This window comes from Chiloscyllium punctatum, chromosome 23, assembly GCF_047496795.1.
Source record: "Chiloscyllium punctatum isolate Juve2018m chromosome 23, sChiPun1.3, whole genome shotgun sequence".
NCBI classification, from domain to species: Eukaryota; Metazoa; Chordata; class Chondrichthyes; order Orectolobiformes; family Hemiscylliidae; genus Chiloscyllium; species Chiloscyllium punctatum.
Window position 1 is genome coordinate 67,335,302 of NC_092761.1, and position 27,103 is coordinate 67,362,404.

Here is a 27,103-nt window from a genome sequence, read left to right on the forward strand (position 1 = left end):
AGCAGAGGGACATACGCATCTCCATATGTGGATCCCACCTGGGTTAGTTAGCTTCTCAACTTTACTGGGGAGAAGATTCCCCATAGTGCAGAAACAGGCCCTTCGGGCCAACCAGTCCACACTGACCCTCCGAAGAGTAACCCACCCCTGATTAATGCATCTAACCCTATGGGGAATTTAATATGGCCAATTCACCTGACCTACACATCTTTGGACCCGTGGGAGGAAACCGGTGCACCCGGAGGAAACCCACACAGACATGGGGAGAACGTGCAAACTCCACACAGACAGTTGCCCGAGTCTGGGTTCGAGCATGCGACCCTGGTGCTGTGAGGCAGCAGTGCTAACCACTGATCCACCATGCCACCCGGAAGATCCACTTCTTCCGATAAGATGGGCAGATTTTATGATAGCAGCAAGAAAAATTGACCTATGTTCACTAGATTTGAGTTTCTCAATCACCACTGAGCTGTTATGGGAACGATGGGCTGCCTAGACCAACAGAGTTCAAATCTAAATGGCAGAACTTCACCAACAGTCATGGAAAATTAGAGTTGTTTTAATAGAGGTTTGTCACAGAAGGCAAATTCAAGATTGCTATCTACTACCATGTTGATGGAAACTATATGAAAAGTAGCCATGCAAATTGGCAAAGGATATTAATCAAACAGAGAAGAAAGCACAAACCTAAAATGAAACAACTGTCCAAGTTACCGTGGTCATGAATAAGTTGTTATTTCCTATTCGAATTCTCTCAGATTCAGAAATTATTTCAATTTTTAAAAGCATAATTGTGGAAAAGTGGCTTTCAACACACAACAAAGACTTTGCACATCAATATTTCCAGTGATTTTTCATCTCAGCTTGAAAAGCATGCCATGTAGTGATGCACTTCAGTCTGCCAACACTTTTCACTGAATACCAAATTGTAAAATTATAGTGCTGTAACTCCAAGGTCATTGAACAATTGTGAACCTGAGATGACAGGAATTTAAGTGATCTCTGTGTACTAAAGATCAAACTTGCTTCATATTCTGTCAATACAGACACTCTCCATTGTTTTCTTTGAGTTGAGAAATTCCCAAGAATGCCAGGGATCCTGGGCTGCTTGTCCACAGATCCTTGAAGACAGCAGGACAGGTTAATAGAGTGGCCAAGAAGACATAAAGGACACTGCACTTTAACAGTCGAAGCATAATTATAAGGGCAGGGAAGGTATGTTGGAATTGTACATGATTTTGATCAGGCCACAGTTGGAGTACCATGTGCTGTTCTGGTCGCCACACTCTAGGAAGGATGCAATTGCTTTGCAGGGAGATTCACAAGGATGTTGCCTGGGATGGATCATCTTCACTATGAAGGAGGCTGGATATGCTTGGGTTATTTTTTTGGAGCAGAAAAGGTTGTGAGTGGACCAGATTGAGATGCTTAAGATTATGAAGGGTTTGGACAGAGTGAATAAAAAGCAGCTGATCCACCCAGTTAAAAGGACAACAAGGAGGCATAACCTTAAGGTGAAAGTCAGGTGGTTTAAAGCAGATTTGAGGGAATTTTTTTTCCACTCAGAGTGTGGTGAGAATCTGGAATCCTCAGAAGGGGATGTGAGCCGGGAAACCTCATGTACTTTAGAAAGTACTTGGATGAATACTTGAAGTGTCGTGACTTTCAAGATTGTGGGTCAAGTGCTGGAAAATGGGACTAGTGTAAAAGTAGCATCGTTTTTTTTGATGGTGGAGACTCAATTAGCTGAAGAACCTCTTCTGCGCTGTATGATTCTATGATTCTCAATCACCATATTACGATAGAAAATTTGAAAACCACAGTAACCAGCTTTGTTTATCTTTGTCCCATTTGTTAACAATATCAACAATGTTAGGAAAATAATGTTGCAAATTACATAATATGTTAGATTATTTTTCCTATCCCATATAATATTGTTTACATATATGCTACTGCAGCCTTTTCAGAACAATAGGGAAATGTTGCTGACAAGATTGAAATGAATGAAATGTGCAAATATGCAAATAGAATTTAAAAAGGCATTAACTGTGATGCAAATATTTTTATCAGTATGAAATTCCTGAAATATGTGTAGAATTCTTTGTTACCCAGAAACCTCTCGCATGCCAGCAGAATTGTTATTTGGTTGATTTATTGTTGAATCAAATTGAATTAGCTTTATTGTCGCATGTACATAGATGAGTACAGTGAATAGTTTACAAGTTACCACTTATGGTGGCATCTGAGGTACAAAGGTTCCTAGATATAAATGCTTTAATACAAGTTAGATGGGAGAAAATTAGAAAAACAAAGAGAGAAAAAGTCCAGCATTACAGATCCAAAGAATAAATTAGAAAATAGGGAAATAAAGACTTCAGAATAATAGTCCTTCTACCCCAGTCCATGTTGGCACCTTTCATCCAGTCCATGCCAGGCCTTGATTCCATTCTGTGCCAGGCCTTGAATCCAGTCCGTGTCAATCCTTAATTCCAGTCTGTGCCAGGCTTTGATTCCAGTGCATACCAGCCCTTGCCTCGAATCTGTACCAGGCCTGGCCTTGAGTTCATGTCAGGCCTTCATTTAAGTCTGTGCCAGGCTTTGATTCTAGTCCATGCTAGGCCTTGATTCCAGTCTGTGGCAGACCTTGCCTCCGGTCAGTGCCAGGCCTTGATTCTAATCTGTACCAGGCCTTGATTCCAGTCCATTACAGGCCTTTCCTCTAGTCAATGCCAGGCCTTGCCTCCAGTCCATGCCGGGCTTTGATTCCAGTTCATGTCAGGCCTTGATTCCATTTCATGACAGGCCTTGCCTCCAGTCTGTGTCATGCTCAGATTCCAGTCCGTGCCAGGCTTTGATTCCAGTCTCCGCCAGGCCTTGATTCCGGTCAGTGCCAGGCCTTGTCTGCAGTTTGTGTCAGGTCTTGATTCAACTTCATGCCAGGCTTTGATTCCAGTCCATGCCAGGCCTTGATTGTAGTCTGTGCCAGCCTTGATTCCAGTCTGTGCCTTGATTCTAGTCCATGTCAGGTCTTGATTCCAGTCTGTGCCCAGCCTTGATTCCAGTCAGTGCCAGGCCTTGATTTAGTCAGTGCCAGGCCTTGATTCAGTCCATCCCAGGCCTTGATTCCAGTCCTTGCCAGGCCTTGATTTGGTACATGTGAGGCCTTGATTCCAGTCCATTCCAGGCCTTGATTTAGTACATGCAAGGGCTTGATTCCAGTCTGTGCCCGGCCTTGATTCCAGACTATGCCAGGCCTTGATTTAGTACATGTGAGGCCTTGATTCCAGTCCATTCCAGGCCTTGATTCTAGTCTGTGCCAGGCTTTGGATCCAGTCTGTGCCAGACCTTGATTTAGTCTGTGCCCGGCCTTGATTCCAGTCCATGCCGGGCCTTGATTTAGTACATGCGAGGCCTTGATTCCAGTCTGTGCCAAGCTTTGAATCCAGTCTATGCCAGGCCTTGATTCCGGTCAGTGCCAAGCTTTGATTCCAGTCTGTGCTAGGCCTTGATTCCAGTCTGTGCCAGGCCTTGATTCTCATCCATGCCAGGCTTTAATTCCAGTCCATGCTAGCCCTAAATTTCAGTCTGTGCCAGGCCATGCTTCCAGTTTGTGCCAGGCCTTGATTTAATCAGTGCCAGACCTTGATTTAGTCCAGACTGACATGGACTGGAATCAAGGCATGGACTGGAATCAAGGCACAGACTGGAATCAAGGCCTAGCACAGACTACAATCAAGGCCTGGCATGGACTGGAATCAAAGCCTGGCATGAAGTTGAATCAAGGCCTGACGCAAACTGCAAGCAAGGCCTGGCACTGACCGGAATCAAGGCCTGGCACAGGCCTGGCACGGACTGGAATCACAGCCTGGCACAGACTGAAATTAAGGCCTGGCACGGACTAAATCTAGGCCTGCGCGGACTGGAATGAAGGCCTATCATTGATTCCAGTATGTGCCACGCCTTGATTCCAATCTGTGCCAGGATTCAGCTTGAAGTTTTTGAAGCCTGGAGACCACTCTAGAATCGCCTCAAGACTGGAGGTCTATGTTGGGCTGAAAGACTGCCACGGGCCACTGAAAGACAACCAGACTGGGCCTAAGAGACCCCCAGGCCTGGCCAAGGGAACACCACACCATGCTGAGAGGACACCTCCCAGGTTTGTGCTGAAGTTGAGGGTCTGAGTCCTCACTAAGACCAGGAATCTGGGTATGTCCTAAAACATGGAGTTCAGGATGTCACCAAGAAAAAGAAGAGAAAATAAACACAAAAGAGAGATAAAAGCAAAAAGAAATGGATGGAGTGAATAAGATTAGATTCCCTACAGCGTGGAAACAGGCCCTTCGGCCCAACAAGTCCACACCGACTCTCCGAAGAGTAACCCATCCAGGCCCATTTCCATCTGACTAATACACATAATACTATGGGCAATTTAGCATGGTCAATTTACCTGCCCTGCACATCTTTTGGACTGTGGGAGGAAACCGGAGCACCCGGAGGAAACCCACACAGACACCAGGAGAATGTGCAAACTTCACACAGAGAGTCGTCCGAGGCTGGAATCGAACCTGGGACCCTGGTGCTATAAGGCAGCAGTGCTAATCACTGAGTGCTCTGGCTGAAGTGTCCTACTTTGCCTCCATTTTGGAGTCAAATGTACTGAAATAAAATGAAAAATTATGTTTTGCATGCGATACAGGCAGATCGTATGCTACAAAATGCATCGGGGAGCAAAACAGAATGTAAAATTACAGCCACAGAGAAGGTGCGGAGAGAGAGACAGATCAGCATTAACATTTGAAATATCCATTCAAAAGTCTGACAACAGCAGGGAGGAAGCTGTTCTTGAATTTAATTGCACATGTATTCAAACTTTTATATCTTTTTCCCAATTGAAGAGGGGTGGGAGGGGTCTTTGTTTGTGTTGGATGTTTTCCCAAGACAGCATGAAGTATAGATGTAGACAATGGCTGGAAGGCTGGTTTGTGTGATGGACTGGGCTGTGTTCATAACTCTAGTTTCTTGCGGTATTGTGAAGAGCAGTTGCCATACAACACTGACGCATCCAGATAGGATGCTTTCAATACTCATCCATAAAAAATTGGTCAGAGCGTCCTTGTGGATATGAGGAATTTCCTTAGCCTCCGAAGGAAGGAGAAATGTTCTTGTCCTTTCTTGACCACCATGTTGATGTGAGTGGACCAGGACAGATCTTTGGTGATCATCAATCTCAGGAATGTGACATGACTGTCTCCACCTCAGCACCATTGATTCAGACAGGGACTTGCCCTCCACTCCATTTCCTGAAGTCAACAACCAGCTCCTTCATTTTGCTGATGTCAATGGAGAGAGTGCTGTCTTAACACCATGCCACTAAGCACTCAATCTCTTTCCTGTACTCTGTCTCATCGTTGTTTGAGATCCAACCTAAAACATTGGTGTTGTCAGCAAACCTGTAAATCGATTTGAGATGGAACTTTGCCACACAGTTGTGAGTGTATAAGGAGTATCGTCAGAGGCTGAAAAATGTAGCCTTGCAGGGCACTGGTGCTCAGGATTATGGTGGCAGAGGTGTCTTTGCCTATTCTGTCTGATTGCAATCTATGGGGCAGTGAGTTGAGGATCCAGCTACACAGTGGGGAGCTGAAACCTAGGTCTTGGAGGATAGAGATGAGTTTGTTTGGAATTATGATGTTGAAATGTTTGCAAATTTATTGAAATTGAATGTATAATAGTAGATGTACAATAAATTATTCATTATCGGCAAGGATAGGATTGTTACCTGCCCCTAATTGCTCTTGAACTGAGCAATTTACTGCAACCATTTCAAAGCACAGTTAAGAGGCAGGCTGTGGGGATGGCGTGCATGTAGGCCAGACCAGGAATGGAAGGCAGATTTTCTTAATTTAATGAGTGATAAGAAGAGGAGTTGAAAAGTGTGGCACGAGAAAAGCACAGCAGGTCAGGCAGCATCCAAGGACCAGAAGAGTCGACATTTCAGGCGTAAACCCTTCATCAGGAAGAAGAACGAGGCATTCTTGGAAAGATGTCTTTGTTTAACAAGTAATAATCTAAACTGAGGAATTTAGAAACTTGATCAAACCAAACACAGGTTAATCATGATTAGTCATTTAATTGGACTAATTGAAGTATTTTGTCTTTTAAATAAAGTTAGCAATGCTTTGCAATCTATGACCATCATTCCTTTGTCATCCTAGCCTCCATGTTTTCCTCTTGCATTTGTTGTCAGGTTGGCCTCTGCCAAATCTGTTATGGTTAAACTCTTGAAGAAAGGAAGAGCCAGGTGATCCCAATGGTTCTGCTTTTAAGATGTTAATGCCACTTGACGAAATCAAAATCCAAGTATTCCAACATGCCTTCTTGGCTTGAAATAGTCGGCAGCAAAAAAAACCCAGATATGAGTGAAGACTACTTTTGGCAGTTTACCAACCTCTCAGCTCCCCCTGACGTCTCAACAGCGTGTTTTAGATTAGATTCCCTACAGTGTGGATACAGGCCCTTCGGCCCAACAAATCCACATCGACCCTCCCAAGAGTAACCCACCCAGGCCCCATTCCCTCTGACTAATGCAACTAACACTATGGGCAATTTAGCATGGCCAATTCACCTGACCTGCACATCTTGGGACTGTGGGAGGAAACCGAAGCACCTGTAGGAAACCCACGGAGGATGTGCAAACTCCATACAGACAGTCGCCCGAAGCTGGAATCGAACCTGGGACCCTGTTGCTGTGAGGCAACAGTGCTAACCACTGAGCTATCATGCTGCCCTTGAATAATTGAAAAAGGTTTTTTTTGGTGAAACCTGACAATCCAATGCAGCATAGGGGAAAGAGTTTGTACACTGAACTACAACACATACTGCAACCTGAGGTTATGCAATTCAACTTCAAAGAACTTCTGTTGCTATGAGGACTCAAACTAATGTATTTACTATATTATAAATACATTATAACTTGTAATATACTCAATACATTATGGTGTTGGATATGAAAATAGGTAAAGAGATTCATGTTTAATGCAAAGCTCTTCCAAATCTTGAACCGAGGCTGCAGTTGACATATTTTCAATTGCATGGTCCAATTGAGGACCACTTGGTTGAACTCATTCCACTAACTGTAATACAGAGGTAAAGGAGAGGAATCACATAGAACAGTAATAATCTGTTACGTATAATGCAAAAGTCAAACTAAATAGTTATTTTTTTGTAATTTTCAGGCTTCTTAATGGACTCAATGGTATTCAAATTAAGAAAACTGGGGACCGGTCCATGCTTACATTTTTTAATGTCTCTGAAGAGGATTATGGAAATTACACCTGTGTGGCAGTGAACAAACTTGGCACCTCAAATACAAGTGTCCTCCTCTTCGGTAGGTACCAGCAGTAAAGTTGCTTATCATGTAAGATGTTTGACTTGAAACTGAAAATTTTAACATTGTAGTTATAGGTCACAAAAAGGGGACACTACTTATACTTCATCCCAAGAATAGGGCACTCCCATTCTCCTCTTGCATTAATTTCGCAGGAATAGAGAAATAGTACTTTACTCTCCAGTCTCCTGGTTACCTGACAGGGATTGCACTGTTAACATACTGTAGTTTTATCGTTTCCTCTAAACGCAGCTGCTGTCTCTTATGGGGCATATTCACAGACGTTTTTTTACAGGCACTGAATGATTTCTGATAAAATTAAATCTTCAATGTTAGACTTTTATTGGACAAGCTCATAAATTGGATAAATAATTACATTTTTACCAGACTACTTCACAAAATGCACTGTAATTTTTATTTAGCTTCAATTTAACCATGCCTATAGAGGTGAAGAGTTAGTGATTTACACATTGAATATTTAATAGAATTGTATCATATACTATTTTGCAGGATGATTTGCTTTTATGAATTCCATTAGAACAAAATGTTAGTGTTCTATTGCATGATAGAAATTTATGAAGTATATACAAGAGTTTTTAATTGTGTCACTCACTGTTTTATCCCAATGCAGTTAAGAAAGCAACCTTTATTAAATGAAAAGCATTTGTAGCTTGCTAAGCAATTGTGTCCATTGTTATTTTCTCCTCACCAATACCATTTTTTTCTGGGGGAGCTAAATTTTAATATATGCTGTATGTTAGCTCCATAACTGTGTTTTGGAGTCCCACTGTAAAAGTTTCTTATTCTTGCTATTCATTGTAATCATTTCAGTATTCATTTAACGTTCTGAATTTTTATTCAATATCACACAGTTTCCTTCCATCCATCTAGGATCTGGAAAATTATAAGAATTGCTTTTTGAATTTGAATGCATTAATATTAATAACATACAGGTCAACATGACTACAAGAAAGACTTAATATCTTTAGAATCTGATCAATTGAACACTCACTGAAGGAGCAGTTTAAGACTAATTTTAATGGTTTTATGCCTTTCCTCAAATACTGTCAACCCCTTGATCACATATCTTTATGCGCAGTGAAACATAAATGCTGATTTTGTCCATCAAAGTTGCAATATCCTTTAAATCTAAATATTATGAGAACTACCCTGACCTGCTGAATAATCTACTTGGGATTTAAATATCTATATCACAAACAAAGAAAATATTAAAGGCTGAAATGTTAATTCTCTGAGATATGAATACATAGGATAAAAATTGAGAAGAACACGCCCCTTGTGAATGCAGAACCAGTTTCACAGATTGAGTCCATATTGACAAGCCTTCAAAATCCAGTTTTTCAAATTACCTAAGGCAGTCTCTTTTGTGATGCAAGTTAAAAATAAACTCGTTTCATTCCTTAAGTAATTCTTGCTGACTGGCACTGACCTCTATTTACTCATGGAATAGTCCATTTCTATCCTTGATTTGCTTCTAGATTATTTCTCATATTTACTAACCACTGAACATAGCAAATGATGTTTGACAACTTATCCTGATTGGGCATTTGATCACATATCTCTATTTGGACAAGACCATAGCTTCAACATTGTTGTTTCATCAGAAAGTAAATTTTTTGAGTCTATTATAATACAGGTTTTAATTTAAAATACCTTTTACTTTTTCCTTTCCTTGATCAAAACAGCAAGCTTAACGTTGAGTATGTGACCGACTGTAAAGTCTTCTCTGCTTTGCCAGAAGTGTGATATTGTCAGTACCAGATTGTTGGAGAGATTTCACTATCTACTGCAAGAATCTGCTGCACAGCAAGCCTGCTGGCAAGAAAGTAGTCAACACATGGCCCTTTACAACACTCTGTTCCATTGTGAAACTTGGGATTTTGCTTGCCTTTTGGTCCAGAAATGGTAACATTAACTAGTTGATAACTACTTCAGTGGAGCAAATAAAGCTCTGTTTAGTTCATTTGTTCTAGCTGATGAAATTTAGCATTTTTATTAGTGCTGTGATTTAATTATGAAAAGTTATGAATATCTATAAATTTTTAAATGTACATGGACAAGGTTAGGAAACCAAAAACACCAGGTTCCATACTTGTTTAATTTTACTGCAATCACAGAACAAGTGCGTTTTCACCTCTTGAGGTAACAATTTGTTTTGGAAACAAACATTTCTATTCAGTGAGAACGGCCGTTTACTGGATTGGAAATATGTTGAGACTTTGATGCTGGCTGACTGAAAGAACTCAGCAGTTTGAGTTTCCTTTTTTTTACATCCTAGTTATGTGGCCTTGGATGTTCAATTAATCTGATACTTATGTATTTATTCACCTATCAACAAATTCCATCTTCCAGAAACAAGCACATCAGATTATGCAGCAGCATAAGCTTGAAGTTGTGGTGAATTTTACTTTTTGAAACAGTTTTAAATTATTTCTTCTCCTCAAGGTTTGTTGGTGCTACTTAATAATCATTAACTTCCATAAAATTGCATTATTTTTTGATCTAACCTGATATCCAAGGCTGTGGATCATGTCTTTTCCCAAATACTTTAGCTTTAAAACTAAAGGTTCTTTACTGAAAACCAAGCATACAATTCCTGCTTTTAATGATTCCATCGCGTACATCCATTTTTGATCAACCTGTTCAAAGATGTTACAACACACGTCTGAAGCTGGTGGGGCTTGAATTCAGACCTTCTAAACCAGAGGAATGGACAGGAACATTGCACCACAAAAAAACTGAAAGGATTAAGGGCTGTTAGGGAAACTAGTGGTTGCAAGCTCTAAAAAAATAAGAAAAACATTAGTTTACATTGTTTGATCACCCCCTCGTGGTGTTTTCTGAAGCTCAAGTGGAAACTACAGATGAACAATTTAAATTAGTGTTTGCATCATTTCTGTTGATCTTCGGACAAGGTGATGGCAGAGATCGGAGAGATCTTGTCAAGGCTTTGATTTGCCCATTTTTTTTCAACTTTTCTCAGCATCTGTCCAGCATTCCATTACTGGAACACTAATAATTGGTAAGATGAGTTGAGAGATTATATCTGTGATCCTCAGGTTCCTAATTTTTTCTATTGATTATCAACTCTGTCCAATTTTAGTTATTCTTCCCAGTTCGCTTACGTAGGTTTCTGTATTCTGAATGGTATTCACTTAACTTAACATAAATTTAACTTAATTTTTAAGTTAGCACTTGGTATGATGGAGAACCATTTGAGTCAGATGGAACTGCTGATTAAGATGAAACATATCAGCAGGTTAGTTTACCGTTACATGTGGGAGTTACCGTTACAGAGTTGATCATGGTAAAGAATGTAGAAGCTGTCAGACAATTAGATTTAAAAAAAAGTGGTTGACTTACTACTTTTCTTAATAAATTAACAGTATTGTAACTGACAAGCTTCTCCTATCTTTTGCTCCTCACTGGTGAACTGAAATGCTGTTCAATGTTCAGTAAGCCATTTGGTCTCATTGACCTCAGGCTGACAAATTAACAAAGTTCCAACTTCAGTTATCATTGGGAATGTATTTTATGAGGAATGGATCTGGAAAAAAAATGAGTTTGGAAATCAGGCAAATATAGAGTCAAAGAGTTGTACAGCAGAGATATAGACCATTCAGTCCAACTCGTCCATACCGGACAGATATCCTAAATTAATCTAGTCCCAGTGTTTCGCCCATTTGCCTCTAAATCTTTCATATTCATATACTCATCCAGATGCCTTTAACTGTTGTAATTGTACCAGCATCCATCACTTCCTCTGGCAGTTCATTCCATACACGCGCCACTCACTATGTGAAAAAGTTGCCCCTTAAGTCCCTTTTATATTTTTCTCCTTTCACCGTAAACCTGCACCCTCTAGCTTTGGACTCCTCAATCCAAGGAAATAGATGTTGGCTATTCACCCTCTCCATGTCTTTCATGATTTTATAAACTAAACTATACTGCAAAAATTAAAACCCAGGAAGAAACCCCATTCAACATTTTCTTTCTTTCTCATAGTTCCCTCGTTTGCACCTCAATATGTGGTGCACAGGGAAGAAAAACTGACATTTACTACTGAGGGTTTACTTTGCGCCAGTACCTAGTAAAAAGGAAAGCTGGGCGATTAAAATCCCACATAAAAATAAAAGACAAAGCAATTAAAAACGTAATATTGCATTTCTTTTTTTAAACAATTTATGATATTTCATTTCTTATCTCTTGAAAATCTTTCATGATATTGGAGACTATGATTAGATCCTCCATTAGTTCTTCTTATTCAGTTAAAAAAGCTCAATATTTTGTATATTTTTAATAACTGTAACCATTTGTTCTCTCTCTAACTTCTATTTCCTGTTTGTTTTACAAAACTGCATCTTTGCATCGCCCCAAATATGTTCTTTAGCTTGCTTTCTATTATCACTGTTCTCTATACAAACATTTGAATTTGGAGCAGGAATAAGCTATTCAGCCTTTATAGCCTGCTCCATAGAAACACAGGAGCAGGAGGAGACCATTTGACCCCTGAAGCCGACTGCACCATTCATTATGAGCATGTCTGATCATCCAAATCAATAGCCTGTTCCCACATTTCCTCCATATCTTTTGAATCCATCAACCCCAAGAGCTATATCCAACTCCTTCTCATTGAGATTGTGCCCTCAACTCTACATTCCTGCTTCTGTGTGATAACCATTGACTTCTTAGTCCCACGTTGGTCAATAAACTGTCTGCATGGGTTTCCTCCAGGTGCTCTGGTTTCCTCCCACAATCCAAAGATGCGTAGGTTAGGTGAATTGGCCATGCTAAATTGCCCCTAGTATTCAGGGATGTGCAGGGTAGGTGCATTAGTCAGGGGAAAATCTAAAGCAATATGGTAGGGGAATGAGTTTAGATGGGTTATACTTCGGAGAGTCGGTGTGGACTTGTTGGGATAAATGGCCTGTTTCTACACCGTAGGGTTTCTGTGATGACATAAACACTCTACTTCTGTCTTGGCAGTGTTCATTGAGAGTACTACCACTGCTGTAACTATACTACCAATACTCTTCAGATTTGCTTTAGCCCACCTCACTTATTTAATTAGCTCCAACTCTCCTCATACCACTTCTGCAAAGAATCTTTTGTTTCAGCTTAAGCTGGCTGAAGCCATCCCCTTGTTGGAGCTCCTGAACCTGCTTCACTGTGAAATAGACATGTATCGATGTGTCTAATTTGCTGCTGTTTAAGTATCGTAACATATGGCTTTGGCTATCATCCAAAGCATGTTACAATTGAATTTCTGCAATTTAATTCAAATGCTTAAGTCCTTAAAATCTCCTTTGCAAATTTTTCATTATGTCATACATTCCAGTGTAAACAAACTCGTCAATTTTTCCTTTATATTTCCCTATCATTATGCTAAATTCTATATTACCTCCATGGGAAGCATTTTGTGGTATTTTCATAGGACTGTTAATCGAGAGAGCCAGGTGATGATCTGGGGACTCGGGTTCCAATCCCACAATAGTGGATGGTGGAAGTTGAATCCAATAAAAATCTGGAATTTAGAGTCTAGTGATAACCATGCAATCAGAGTTGCCCAAATCATTATTCCAACTACAAGTTAAGTCGTGTGTAGAAGTTCACTAATGGCTCCTTGTTTTTGTGTTTCATGCCTTGAAGTACAAAGTCAAAGTTTCCACTTGCCTTTTTTTTGGTATTACCTACTTGTACTATGTTTACATTTACTGATTTTGTCTTATTGAATACCAAATGTATCTGATTCTCTAAAATAAAACAAAGAAATGTGGATGCTCGAGATCTGAAACAAAGCCGAAAGTGCTGGAGAAATGCAGCAGGTCTATCAGCGTCTGTGGAGAGAAAAACAGAGTTAATGTTTTGAGTCCAGTGACATTTTTCATCAGGCTCTGCAGAGAGCTGTTCCACAGCAGGTTGGATGCCAAGCATCTCCATCAGATGCCTCATGTACAATTCATCTCTTGACACTTCATTGTAGCTACCAATGTAGCAGTAATAATACCACAGTGCTACTGCCTCTGCACACATCTTGCAGGGATTATACATAAAACAGAAAAGGAGCCATAATACTCAGCAGCTCATGCACTATCAGGTCACTGGTCTTTCATCACGGCTATGAAAACATACATAGCTGGGAAGCTTTTGACTAATGGATAGTATGAGTACACAACCAAAAATTTGATCTTTACAGTTGAGGCCCCTTTTGAGTTTAGCTCTGCTTGTCCATCCCATCAGGTTGGCTGACATCAGTCAATGATATTTTTCACTAGGACAGGCCTGTTGGACCCATCACGCTTCATCCCGGACATCATAGAAGTTTGTCCAAAGAAGTACATAGGTTTTGAAGGAAGTAATAGATGGGAGAAGTTAATACTCACCAGGAGGAAGTCCACCCCAGCACTACATACCTGAGATATATAGTTGGGTTTCTAAGCACAGGTTTCCCATTTCAAGCTAATAAGTTAGATTCATAGAATTCTGACAGTGCAGAAAGAGGCCATGCGGCCCATCAAGTCTGCACTGACCCACCCAGACTCAGCCATGACCCCACATTTGCCAGGCTAACCCACCTAACCTGCACATCATAGACACCACATAACAATTTAACACGACAAATCCACCTGACCAGCACACCTCTGGGCTGTGAGAGGAAACCGGAGCACCCGATGGAAACCCATGCAGACACGGGAAGAATGTACATTCTCCATACAGTCAACAAAGCCGGAATCAAACCCATGTCCCTGTGAGGGACTGTGAGGCAGTATTGCCAACCACTGTGCCACCAATGGCGGCACGGTGGCACAGTGGTTAGCACTGCTGCCTCACAGCGCCAGAGACCCGGGTTCAATTCCCGCCTCAGGCGACTGACTGTGTGGAGTTTGCACGTTCTCCCCGTGTCTGCGTGGGTTTCCTCCGGGTGCTCCGGTTTCCTCCCACACTCCAAAGATGTGAATTGGCCATGCTAAATTGCCCGTTGTGTTAGATAAGGGGTAGATGTAGATGTAGATGTAGGGGTATGGGTGGGTTACGTTTCGGCGGGGCGGTGTGGACTTGTTGGGCCAAAGGGCCTGTTTCCACACTGTAAGTAATCTAATCTAATCTAATCAATGCTGCCCATATTGCACTTCTGAACGCAATTCCAATGATCTTGGGTGCTAATGGTAATTCAGGACATGCTAATGTGTGGAAAACAGTTTCCCAACAGTGAAAGTCAGGAAAGCTGAACTAAAGTTTCGACCTGCCTTTGGGAACTCTACTTTTGGTTTCCCTGCTTGCTCTAGGATGGTCTAGAAAATTCTGGCCATATTACTAAAACCTTTATGATTTGTACACAATTAAAACAAGTGCCACTTATTTCCATTCTGTTTCTGCTTGTGTTTAGAACATTCTGAATGCTTTGTGTTATACCTCCTCATATTTACTTCTGATGGTTGCCTGCTCCTTCCTGCCAAATACTGCACTCCTTACAGAGTTTGCTGTCCCAGATGTGGTGACAGTACAGTAAACCATCTGTGATTTAATTTCCATCCAATTGCCTCAGGAAGAGTTTCAACAATTAAAATTTGTCTGTTGGGAGCAGTCTCCCCAGTCACTGCTTCCCACTGTTTTGGTTACATTGTTGTTTGTTCTGCCCTGACAGATTTCTGCCATGTTCTGACCATTGAGGCTTACCCATTGGAAATTCTCCTGTTGTACATGGCATTGACACAGACTCCCTACCGCAGTGGCTGCTGCAACCCCTTCTACCATTTAGGAGTCCATTCTCAAACAGTGCAAGCCCCTGTTTTGTTTTTCTCTGCTTAGCAAGATGCAACAATAGATTCAGTTATGAAAGGAATAACTTACTTAAACAATTTAAAGGGAGCTGTTTTCTGCAATGTGAGGGGAAGGTAATGGATTATCTTCTCTGGACAGCTGTATCAGCCGAACAGAGTTTTAACAGTATAAAAGACGCACAGAAGGGAGAAAAACTTTTTTTTTTAGATTAGATTCCCTGCAGTGTGGAAACAGGCCCTTCGGCCCAACAAATCCACACCAACCCTCCGAAGAGTAACCCACCCAGATCCACTTACCTCTGACTAATGCACCTTACACTATGGGCAATTTTAGCATGGCCAATTCATTTAGCCTGCATGTCTTTGGACTGGTCTTTCTTTCTTCACACCTCCATTCACCGAAACACCCATTCTTCCATTTCCAGTTTCACTAAACCTTGTCCACACATACAGTTTTCTCCCAACATTACTCTAGCTTACAGCCACTCACTGCCCTATTTCCTCTCAGATCCCGCCCATTATTATGACTTTAATCTATATATAAACTGCCATTAGGACAGTAATGCATTCCAAGGTGATTTGCATTTCCAACAAAGCTTAATATGGAGCCACAGAAGAAAGTATTGAGACAGAGGAAGAAGAAAATTCAGCAGGCAGACCATTGAGGAGTGAACCAACAGACATATAAGATGCTTGGCCCACAGTCAGACTGTGCTGCAGAGAATGCTATTTTACTAAGTTGTGGCATATCTGCTCCTCACTTGGGCACTGACAGTACTGCAGGTAACCTCATGAAGGAAGCAGTTAGAATCTCTACATTGTAGAAGGAGACCATTCAGCCTACCAAGTCCATACGAAATCTCCAAAGAGCATCCCATCCAGACCCACCTCCTCACCCTATCTCCACAACCTTGCACTTCACATGACTAATACACCTAGCCTGCACATCCCTGGGCACAATGGGCAATTTAGCATGACAAATCCACCTAATCTGCACATTCCTGGACAGTGGGAGGAAACTGGAACACCCAGAGGAAACCCAAGCATTCATGGGGAGAATGTGGAAATGCCCATAGACAGTCATCCAAGGCAGGGATCAAACCCTGATCCCTCATTCTGTGAGGCAGCAGTGATAACAACTGAGCCACCATTGGGTCCCAGACTAAGTTAAGTCATGAACTGAGAAGAAATTGACAGATGCAAGAAAGGGTTGAGGAAAGTCTGTAGGTGGAGGGTTAGTACTTTTTCTCAGGGGATGGGTGTCCCATATGTGCAAACGATAAGCACTAACAATGAAACCTACATTTCTTCCCAGCCTTTTATAAAACAATTTTTTTAAAGAAAGCAGCCTGCCCACTCTTTCCCACACCAGGAATATTTTGGCATGATGAGTGTATTATCAGGGTCAATTGAGTTCTTACAATCTCTATTAACTGCTAGTAACTGACATACATATAGTTGGCAGGCTGTCAGGTTGATCATCCACCCTCCATATGAAAATGAGCTCAAGACCAACTGGGAGCGTCATGTTCTAACAACCAGGCTGTAATATGTTCCCACTCACCAAACACAGGCTAGTAAATATCCAGCCCTTCCTCAAAATATTGTTTTTTGGGTACATCTTAAAAGGTGGAAAATAAGTTAAGAAGAGAATTCCAAACTTTAAGCTCTTGGTGGTTGAAGGCAGAGCCATCAAATTTGGATCTATAAAATTGAATGCTTAGGAGATCAGAATTTGAGGATGTTAGCTACCTTGGAAAGCTGAAGGAGTTGTCAGATCTTGGGATCAAGAGGACAAGCCATGCAGTGATTTGAAAGCAATGAGGATGTTAAAATCTGAGACATTTCTTAACCTGGAGCTAATGTATAAAAGGAACCTTTTCTAAGCTCTCCAAGATTGATGGGGAGAAGCCCAGAACTGTTATGCACATTAGATAGAGAGCAAGAAGAGACACCTACATGACGATCATGGAGAAAGATGTTTCAAACACTGTCATGCAATATGCTGTCACCTCCTGTGATGTCATCAGCTAGCCTGTAGAATCATACACTGAATCTCTACATGTTGGTGAATAGGACACAGGCAGCAGAGTATTAAATGGCTTCATGTTTACAGAGCATGAAATGTGGGAAGCAGCCCTCAGTGTGTTAGCGTAGTTAAGTCTCAAAGTCTTAATGCCTCAGATGAGAAGCTGATGAACTAAGGCAGGACAGAGTCGTGTAATGTTATAGAAATGGAAATAGGCCATCTTAGCAATGGAGGCGATACATTCTTATTGCTGGGTCAAATGTGATTTCAAAGTCATAAATAATCTGGTTCAGCCTCAGCTCCCAGAAACAAGGATATAGTCAGGATGAAGGAACTGTGGCGAGCACCATTGAAAATGGCTCCAACTTCCCAATATTTAGGTGAAGGAAATCTGCTCATTCAGTACAAGATGGTGGACAAGCAGTCTGATAATATAAAAATAGTGTAGGGGGGGATTTGTTGGGAGTGAGTACAGCTAAGTGTCACCAGTGGAAGTGAACAATGCCCTTTCAAACTGGTACCACTGATGGGCAGTATGTAATTATAAACTGAACTTGACCAATGCTGGATGCCAGAGAAAACAGATATTGTGGGAAGAATGGGAAGAGAAGCCATGGATTTTCAAGCTCTGACTGAACAGAAAAGAATGGAACCAGCTAAGTGCAGCCTCACCCAACTAGGTGACAGTGAAGTGTCATTACAGCAAGATGGCATCAAAGACTTTAGAAAGGCCAAATGAAGAAAAAAGGACAGTTTACCTTTGTCACAGTATTACAGAATGTCCATTTTTAATTTGTTGAAGAGAGATCAGTGTCGCTGGCTGAAGGAACATTTATTGCTCATCCCTAATTGTGACACACAATCTATTCCATGCACTGAGAGATTTTGGAAATGATCACCAGTCAGTACAGAACCTGAAATTAGATATTTGTTGTTAAATTTGTCCATCCATTTTGAGCATTCTATATATTTTTGTCAAGAATTATAATGGCTTTGTTTAAGGGATGAACATTGCCGAGATGAGCAGGAAGAGGTTAATTACTCCAGCACTAACCAGTCCACAATGATTTGTTGCTATGCTTGTGAGCTATTGCACTTCCATGCTTGAACTAATTGCTGAACAACATGCAAATCTAATGCTTCTTTAGCATGGAATCTGTGTGCCAAATTAATTAAAGCTTATTAGACAAACTTTCTCATGTCCAATGAACGAAACGGTATGAGACATGGACCTATGGAGTTCAAGTAGGATATGTCTTTCTTTGTCACAAAACGCCAGAGCCAAGTGACAAGTGATAATTACCATGTGCAGTGTTCTGAGGAAGGTCTGACATTCACAAATGTTCCCTCTGGTGTCAGGAGCTACAAAATTGCTTTCTGATAACCTACATTTTAAAAATTTCATGTTTAACAAATCCAAATTAACATGGTGAAATTTTTGGTTAGGGTTTGTCAGCTGTCAGCCTGATGGGCGTTCATAGTTTTCACATTTATTACAACCGGCCTCAAATTTTTAGATGATTTGAGAATCCTGTGATGAAGCTTCATGATATATCGCTATGATCATTTGGAGGCTTACCTTCTAAAGTGGAGAAATGGCATATTGCTTTAAGTTTGCTTTGTATTTCTACAATGTATATGTTAAGAAGGGAAAGAGACAGATTTGGTTTCATTTATGAGTTCTGAGAGTGGTGTTGGGTTGTTAAAATCCTTAATGCGCTAGAACAAAGGAGAGAAGGAAAAATGAACAGCTGCCTATCAAAAAGGATTCTGGTAAGATATGGAGACAAAGACAGGAAAAAATATTAATCTAGTCCAGGTTTCTTTCAGAGACAAGTAGTTAAACTAGTTTAAGACAGTCCAGTTTGACAGTCTCCAAAATAGGGCAGAAGTTCTGGGTGCCTTTATTTCAGTCAGAGAAAATCCCTAGAAAGAGAAGCTACAGGAAATCAGTTCAAGGAGCCCATGTTAAGAAAGGAAGGAAGTGAGTTAGCAGTTTGGCTAAAAATCCCAGGTAGAGACTAAAGAAATAGTATTGAGTAAATGCGAAGATTTCCAAAAATGAACAAATTGCACTTGTTCCAAGGAATTTTAAAATGGAGACAGGTGTTACTTCAGCTTTGAGTATCAGTCAGGAGCTTTGGAGAGGGCGCAAGTGTTGAAGCTCTATTTCTGCAATTTGTATGAAGTCTATTTCAACTAGTGGTTGTATCATTTATTGCAGTCACTTTCTTTTCCGTCAATTATATGTGTAATAGATTTATCTGTTCTTAATAGAGTAGAATTCCTACAGTGTGGAAGCGGGCTATTCAGCCCAACAAGTCCATACTGACCCTCTGAAGAGTAACCCACTCACACCCATTCTCCCACCCTATTACTTGATATTTCCCTTGACTAATGTACCAAACCTACACATCCATGAACTCTATGGGCAATTTACCTAACCTGCACATGTGGGATGAAACTGGAGCACCCAGAGGAAATCCAAACGGAGAGGGGGAGAATGTACAAACTCCACACAGACACTCACCTGAGGTTGGAATTGAACCCAGGTCTCTGGCGCTGTGAGCCACCATGCCACCCACTTTCTTGTTTGCAAATGCATGGTTGGCGTCTTTTAACTATGTTCAGTGAATCAGCACCAAGTTAAACAAATGGCAAAAGTGAAACTTATGATCTACCAAGCAAGGTCTCGCTCTGGGATTTCAATCGTACAAAAATATCTTCACCTGAGATCATAACACTCCACTTACCTTTAGCAATCATAAGCTACAGCTGGATCTAGAAGTTGATTGCTCATTTCTGGCGGATCCTGTTCTTGCAGGCAGGCAAAAGCACCAACACATGAAAAGAAACAAGAACTCAGCAGGGCCATTCAGACAGGGCCTTTTGCAAAGTAGCAAGATCCTTAGCCTTTGAGTTTTTTTAAGCATGGTTGTAAAAGCACATGGAGGTTTGATATCTTCTGGAAAGCTATCAAGCTGTGAAATTACTCAAGTATTCAGCCCTTTGAAGATATAAATAATTAAAAACTGCCTGTGTCAGTGAGAGGGAATAAAAATTTCGTACTGTGAAGTTATATAAATTCCTAGCCCCTTAAGAAATGAAAACTGAAGAGTGCCTGTATCAATGAGTGTTCACATAATCTTCTCAATGCATGACAATAACTGTTTATTGACATTACCCCAAGGATTATTTTGTAATTATTAATGACACCCACACTTCATGTCTTAACCATGTCAAAGCATGCCCTCACCTACATTCAATGGCAACTCATAATTTTTGTGTCAACTGTACCATCATCCACCAATTTTCTGGATTAATGGTGCTGGAAGAGCACAGCAGTTCAGACAGCATCCAAGGAGCAGCGAAATCGACGTTTCGGGCAACAGCCCTTCATCAGGAATAAAGGCAGTGAGCCTGAAGTGTGGAGAGATAAGTTCGAGGAGGGTGGGATGGGGAGAAAGTAGCATAGAGTACAATGGGTGAGTGAGGGAGGGGATGAAGGTGATAGGTCAGGGAGGAGAGGGTGGAGTGGATAGGTGGAAAAGGAGATAAGCAGATAGGACAAGCCTGGACAAGTCATGGGGACAGTTCTGAGCTGAAAGTTTGGAACTAGGGTGAGGTGGGGGAAGGGGAAATGAGGAAACTGTTGAAGTCCACATTGATGCCCTGGGGTTGAAGTGCTCCGAGGCGGTAGATGAGGCGTTCTTCCTCCAGGCGTCTGGTGGTGAGGGAGCGGCGGTGAAGGAGGCCCACGACCTCCATGTCCTCGGCAAAGTGGGAGGGGCAGTTGAAATGTTGGGCCATGGGGTGGTGTGGTTGGTTGGTGCAGGTGTCCTGGAGATGTTCCCTAAAGCGCTCTGCTAGGAGGCGCCCGGTCTCTCCAATGTAGAGGAGACCACATAGGGAGCAACGGATACAATAAATTATGTTATGTGCAAGTAAAACTTTGATGGATGTGGAAGGCTCTTTTAGGGCCTTGAATGAGGTGAGGGAGCGGGTGTGGGTGCAGGTTTTACAGTTCCTGTGGTGGCAGGGGAAAGTGCCAGGATGGGAGGATGGGTTGTAGGGGGGCATGGACCTGACCAGGTAGTCATGGAGGGAACGGTCTTACATCATCCACTAATTGCCTCTTGCACCCTCCATGTCAAGTTAAACTCCTCATGCCAACCCACTCACTACCTTTTGCCCTTACAACCTCCAGGCCAAATTATCCAAGATCGACCATGGATTGATCTCAGGAACCAGACTGAGATTAAATAAAGTTTGAAATACCCATAACTCACAACATTAAAAAAAATCATGAAAGATAAATCAAAAGAAAATTTCCCTCAAATACTTAAACCTTTAATAATCCCCAACAAGAGGCAGCTAATACTTGAATAACCATTCTGAGCTGTCAGTCAAAATGTAAACTTGGGATGAGGAGCAATTCCTTCAGCCAGAGGGTGGTGAATCTTTGGAACTCATTGTCATAGAAGGCTATGGGGGGAAACTTCATTGAACATATTTTAGAAAGAGTTAGATAGTTTCTTACTTCGTAAAGGGATCAAAGGTTATGAAGAGAAGAGAGGAGAATAGAGTTGAGAAATATATCAGCCATGATCAAATGGCAGAGAAGACTCAATGGGCCGAATGGTCTAACTCTGTTCCTATATCTTATGGTCCTATGCCACATCAACTTGATAGGTACTCTCTTAGGGCAGGGTATCATGTGCCCCACCAGGTGTGATGTGAATGGAGTGCATGTAGCATAGAGGAATGGATAGCCAACACCTTCTCCTTCACCCTAAACTCATCCCATAATCCAAAGGTTGGGTGGGTTCCAAAATAAGCAACAAATACAGTTGATAGTTTTTATTTTGAAATTTGGCTTTGCTGTAATTTTTGTCAGCATTGTGCAAGAGCATGGGCATCTGGAAATAAGCTAGCGTGGATCAAATTCTCATCTTAAAAACAGAAAATTTGACAGCATTGTTCTCAGCAGTAAATATAGGAGTGGATCAGACTATCATATGTGTATGTCAGTCTTTAATCTCAGTTCTAAAAAATTGTCATGGAGAGTAATTTTTTAAAAAAATGTAAAATGATAGTCAAATATAAATAAACTGTAAAATCTTCTGAATAAAATAATATTTGGACATAAATTTTATTCTTAATTAAAATGTTCTTAACACTGAAGGCTATTTTTGTAATTTCCACCAATTTATAATATATGCAATATTTTCATTGTGCTTAACTTGTTACCTTTAAGTAGACAGTAGTCAGCCATCATATCCTCATAATTCATCATTATATATTTACACTGATATGGATATCACATCTGATTCATTTTAACAAACTTATAGTTTAATTTTGCCTGTGTTGTTTTGAAAAAAAAAACAACTTATGTTTGATCTATTAATGTACAAAAACTATGAAATGATTAACAGACACACATGATTAATTGGATGTGCAGAAGTAATAATTTATTAATTAACCTAATTAAACTGAATTGGAAGCAAGATTGCACTTCAAGAATTCTACATTGCTGGATGCACTACTAGAAAACATATTAACCATTTAATCCTATTTCACACAAAGTGAGCTAATTTATACTGCATACTAATTTATTAGCACACTGGCTTTCAGACAACAAAATGGCTGGTGTTATGGAAGTTGTTGAAAAGTCATTATCTTGCAGGCTTGGCATTGATACAGCACATTTTGTACCATATAGCCATCTGTGGTTTCTCACTAATTGGACTTCACACTTTTACAGTTTATCTGCAATTAGTGTGAAGCATTCCTTTTCAAGTTTGAAAATAAAATTCAACAAGATCCAAAATTGTGCACTGACTCACCAACACAATCTACTATTAAGTGCATTTGATAGAATTTTGATGACATATTGAGCTCACATGGCTTAAAATCACACAGTACTGTGGCTTTCAGTGAAGCAGTTGGATTAGAATCTATACATTATGGAAACAGGCCCTTTGGCCCAACAAGTCCACACTGACCCTCTGAAAAGTAACTTACCCAGACCCATTCCCTGACCCTATATTTACCCCTGACTAATGCACCCAAAACTATTGGCAATTTAGCCTGGTAGCAGTGCTAACCACTGAGCCACTTTGCTGCCCACAAATCCACCTTGAACCTCTGAACAGCATTCTACTTAGACCCACCACCAACACCTACGCGCAGCCCCCCCCCCCCCCCCCCCGCAACTCTGTAACTCTGCATTTCCCATGGGCAATCCACCTAACCTGCACATCTTTGGACTGTGAGAGAAAACCAGAACAAACCCACATTGACACGTCTATGTGCAAACTCCACACAGACAGTCACCCGAGGCTGGAATTGAATCCAAGTCACTGGTGCCGTGAGGCTGCAGTACTAACTACTGAACCACCATGCCACGCTTGGCATGGTTAAAAACAGAACAGAAAAAGTTGGAAGATAAACAGATACATTTCTGTAATTATTTCGATTTCAAATTGATTTTGTGTGCAGTTTTATGCAAAAATGGACTGCAACTACAGGTGAAAACCGTGACTGAGAAGAATAGACATTAGGAATATCTATGATTTGAATCTAATATTTGAACATTTGAGGCATCAGCAAGAGTGGTGGAAACAACTTCATATTCTTAGCAGGTGGCAAACAAAATGAGATGCACTGTGGCCTTTATGTGCATTAGGAACAAACGTTTGCTTTGATATCCTGCAGTGACTGAGAAATCTAAGCTCAGTCTGTTCAGAATTAATTTTGTTGACTGTCAACAGCGATATTGGTCAAAATTGAAAGGTAATAGCTTTGCTGAATCTATCCAAGTAACTTCCTGGCAAAATCAAATATGAAAGTTTGAAATCTAAAGAAACAGGCTGGATGATATTCAATGTTGTCATGGACTCCCATTTCATCTTTACTGTTTTTTTTAGAAAATGTGTATCCTTCCTTAGAAATAGGTCTGTTGAGAAGGTCAGAGTAGTGCTGTGCACAGCAAGGATGTCAGTGTTGGATGATTCTCCTAGTAACAACTCAGACTCTCAAACTCTGTTACTTTAATTGCTCACCTTCTCAGAAGAACATTACTTCTGATCTAACAGCTGTTTATATTTTGTGCCCAAGGCCACTTGTTTCACCTTATGAAAGTGGTAAATTAACAAAAGAAATCAGCTTTATCAGTGGATTACTTTTTTTCCACACAATCTTCCATTCCTTGCAAGTATCTTTGTTCAAAGTGTTTTCCCATGATGTAACAGGATAAATTAATTGATTCTACAATTCAAGCAAGGAACTGCTCTCACAGGGAGCTCAGGTTCAGCAAGGAGCTAGAGCAATGTAGGAATGATTTTCTCACCCAATCTCCCTTCAAACAATGAGGACACAAAATCTGTTAACTTGCCAATTTGTGCCCTCTTTCCACATTGTATCGCTAACTTCAGATTTTTAGTTTCTAAGGTAATTCCACTGAGGCCGATGTCCCATCGCCAAGTAACCCTTTACTTACATGTGCATATTACTTGACACTAGAGTGCCTTCCTCACAGCCAACTGTCAGTCCCCCTGTTCAGGATTTGTCCTGAGTGAGGCTATGCATTTGCCTTCACTCAAATGGTGTCCCCCAAGCTCACTCAACCTAGCAAGGATGTCCACATCAATCACATTCCCTGCTGCATTTTCTGATGACAAAGCCAACAGTAATGCATATCTGAAGTCCAGTTGGGCTTCAACTACTAGGCACTTTTGCATAGTTACATCAGTACAGTATCCTGGGTCACTGGGTCAGACACAACACACCCAAGGTTACTACAGGAAGTGACGGAAGAGATTGCTGTGCCTTTGGCGATGATCTTTGCATTCACACTGTCCACGAGAGTAGTTCTGATCAGTAGAGGGTGGGAAATGATGGGGTAATCATGGGAATTACAGACCAGTCACTGGTACGTCTGTGGTGGGTAAATTATTGGAGAGGACTCTGAGAGTCAGGATTTATGATTACTTGGAAAACATTAGTTCGATTAGAGATAGTCAGCATAGCTTTGTGAAGGACAGGTCATGCCTTGCAAGCCTTATTGAATTCTTTGAGGATGTGACAAAACCCATTGATGAAGGAAGAGCAGTGGATGTGGTATGCATGGATTTTAGGAAGGTGTTTGATAAGGTTCGCTATAGTAGGCTCATTCAGAAAATAAGGAGGCATGGAAGACAGGAAAATCTGGTTGTCTGGATAGAGAATTCACTGGCTCAAAGAAGACAGAGTGGTGGTAAATGGAAAATATTCAGCCTGGAGCTTGGTGACCAGTGGTGTTCTGTAGGGATCTGTTCTGGGACCTCTGCTCTTTGTGATTTGTCTAAATGACTTGGATGAGAAAGTGGAAGGGTGGGTTAGTAAGATTGTGAATGACACGAAGCTTGATGGAGTGGTGGATAGTGTGGAGAGATGTTGCGATGGGGCATTGACAGGATGCAGAACTGGTCTGATAAGTGACAGATGGAGATCAGCCTGGAAAAGTGTGAAGTGATTCACTTTGGGACGTTGAATTTGAATGCAAATTACAGGGTTTTAGGCAGGACTCTTGGCAGTGTGGAGGAACAGAGGAATCTTGAGGTGCATGTCTATAGATCCCTCCAAGTTGCCAGCCAAGTTGATAGAGTTGTTAAGAAGGCATACAGTGTGTTGGCTTTCATTAGCAGGGTAATTGTGTTGAAGAGTTGTGAGGTTATGCTGGAGCTCTATAAAGCCCTGGTTAGACCATACTTGGAATATTGTGCTCAGTTTTGGTCGCCTCATGATAGGAACAATATGGAAGCTTGAGAAAGAGTGCAGTAGAAATTCACCAGAATGCTGCCTGGACTGGAGAGCATGGCTTACAAAGAAAACTTGAGGGAGCTAGAGCTTTTCTCAATGTAGTGAAGAAGGATGAGAGGTGACTTGATAGAGGTATACAAGATGCTGAGTAGCATAGAGAGAGTGAATAGTCAGAGACCTTTTTGCAGGGCAGAAATGGCTATGACAAGGGGGCATAATTTTACCGTGATTGGAGGAAGGTTTAGAGAAAATATCAGAGCCCGGTACTTTACACTGAGAACGGTGGGTGCGTGGACTGCACTACCAGCCGTGGTAGTAGAGTCAGATACATTAAGGACATTTAAGTGACTCTTGAATTATGAATAGTAGTAAAATGAAGGGTATGTAGGTTAGTTTGATCTTAGAGTAGAATAAAAGATCGACACAACATTGAGGGCCAAAGGGCCTGTACTGTTCTATGTTCCCTGTTCCAGCCCTCTGAAACTAATTCTATTTCTGGTTCTTTAAATGCATTCTTTCCAAAATATGTTCCCTTTATCACCAGAAATCATTCAAAGATTCCCTCTCATGTTGAGCTTTTTGAGACTATCTCTCTCATCTTTCCATCGTAGTTTCTATCAAAAAGACACAACATTGCAAACACTAAATTTGGACATCATCCTCCCTGGTTTTCATTAAGAAACAAACCAACCCTAGCCCCACTGACCGCAGAGATACAATGATAAACATTTTGTTTAATTTCTCTAATTCCAATTACTTTTTCCTGCCAAGTTTCTCAGCGGAAGTTGACTTTTGCTGTAGCATATTGCGTTGATGATGTGAATATTACTGAGGTGCGCATCTTCTGGTAAGCATCCGTCAGTAATTGAGCAGAAAATATTGTTTACTGAGTCCAATTTTTGCTTCAAAGTCACTTCATGTTTTCTCTCTTTCTCTCACAAAATCACCAACTCTTACTTCAGGGATCTTTCCAGGAATAGAAGTAAATGGAACCATTGCTGTTCCAGTATTCGTTTTTATGTTCCTGAATTCAAGACCAGAGCTTATCAAATTTGAAACCTTTTTGGCTTAGTTACAAGTTGG

At 41.0% G+C, this 27,103-nt stretch overlaps 1 protein-coding gene across 6 annotated transcripts in view; it reads left to right on the plus strand.

Annotated features, from left to right (window-relative positions):
* The window catches only part of opcml (opioid binding protein/cell adhesion molecule-like), a 2,217,520-nt gene that overhangs the window by 2,152,575 nt on the left and 37,842 nt on the right, over positions 1 to 27,103 (plus strand). For all 6 annotated transcript variants that reach the window (XM_072593129.1, XM_072593128.1, XM_072593130.1 and 3 more), the window contains one exon: positions 7,236 to 7,387. In XM_072593129.1, coding sequence (XP_072449230.1) covers positions 7,236 to 7,387 — 152 coding nt within the window. The remainder of the gene's footprint in view (positions 1 to 7,235; positions 7,388 to 27,103) is intronic.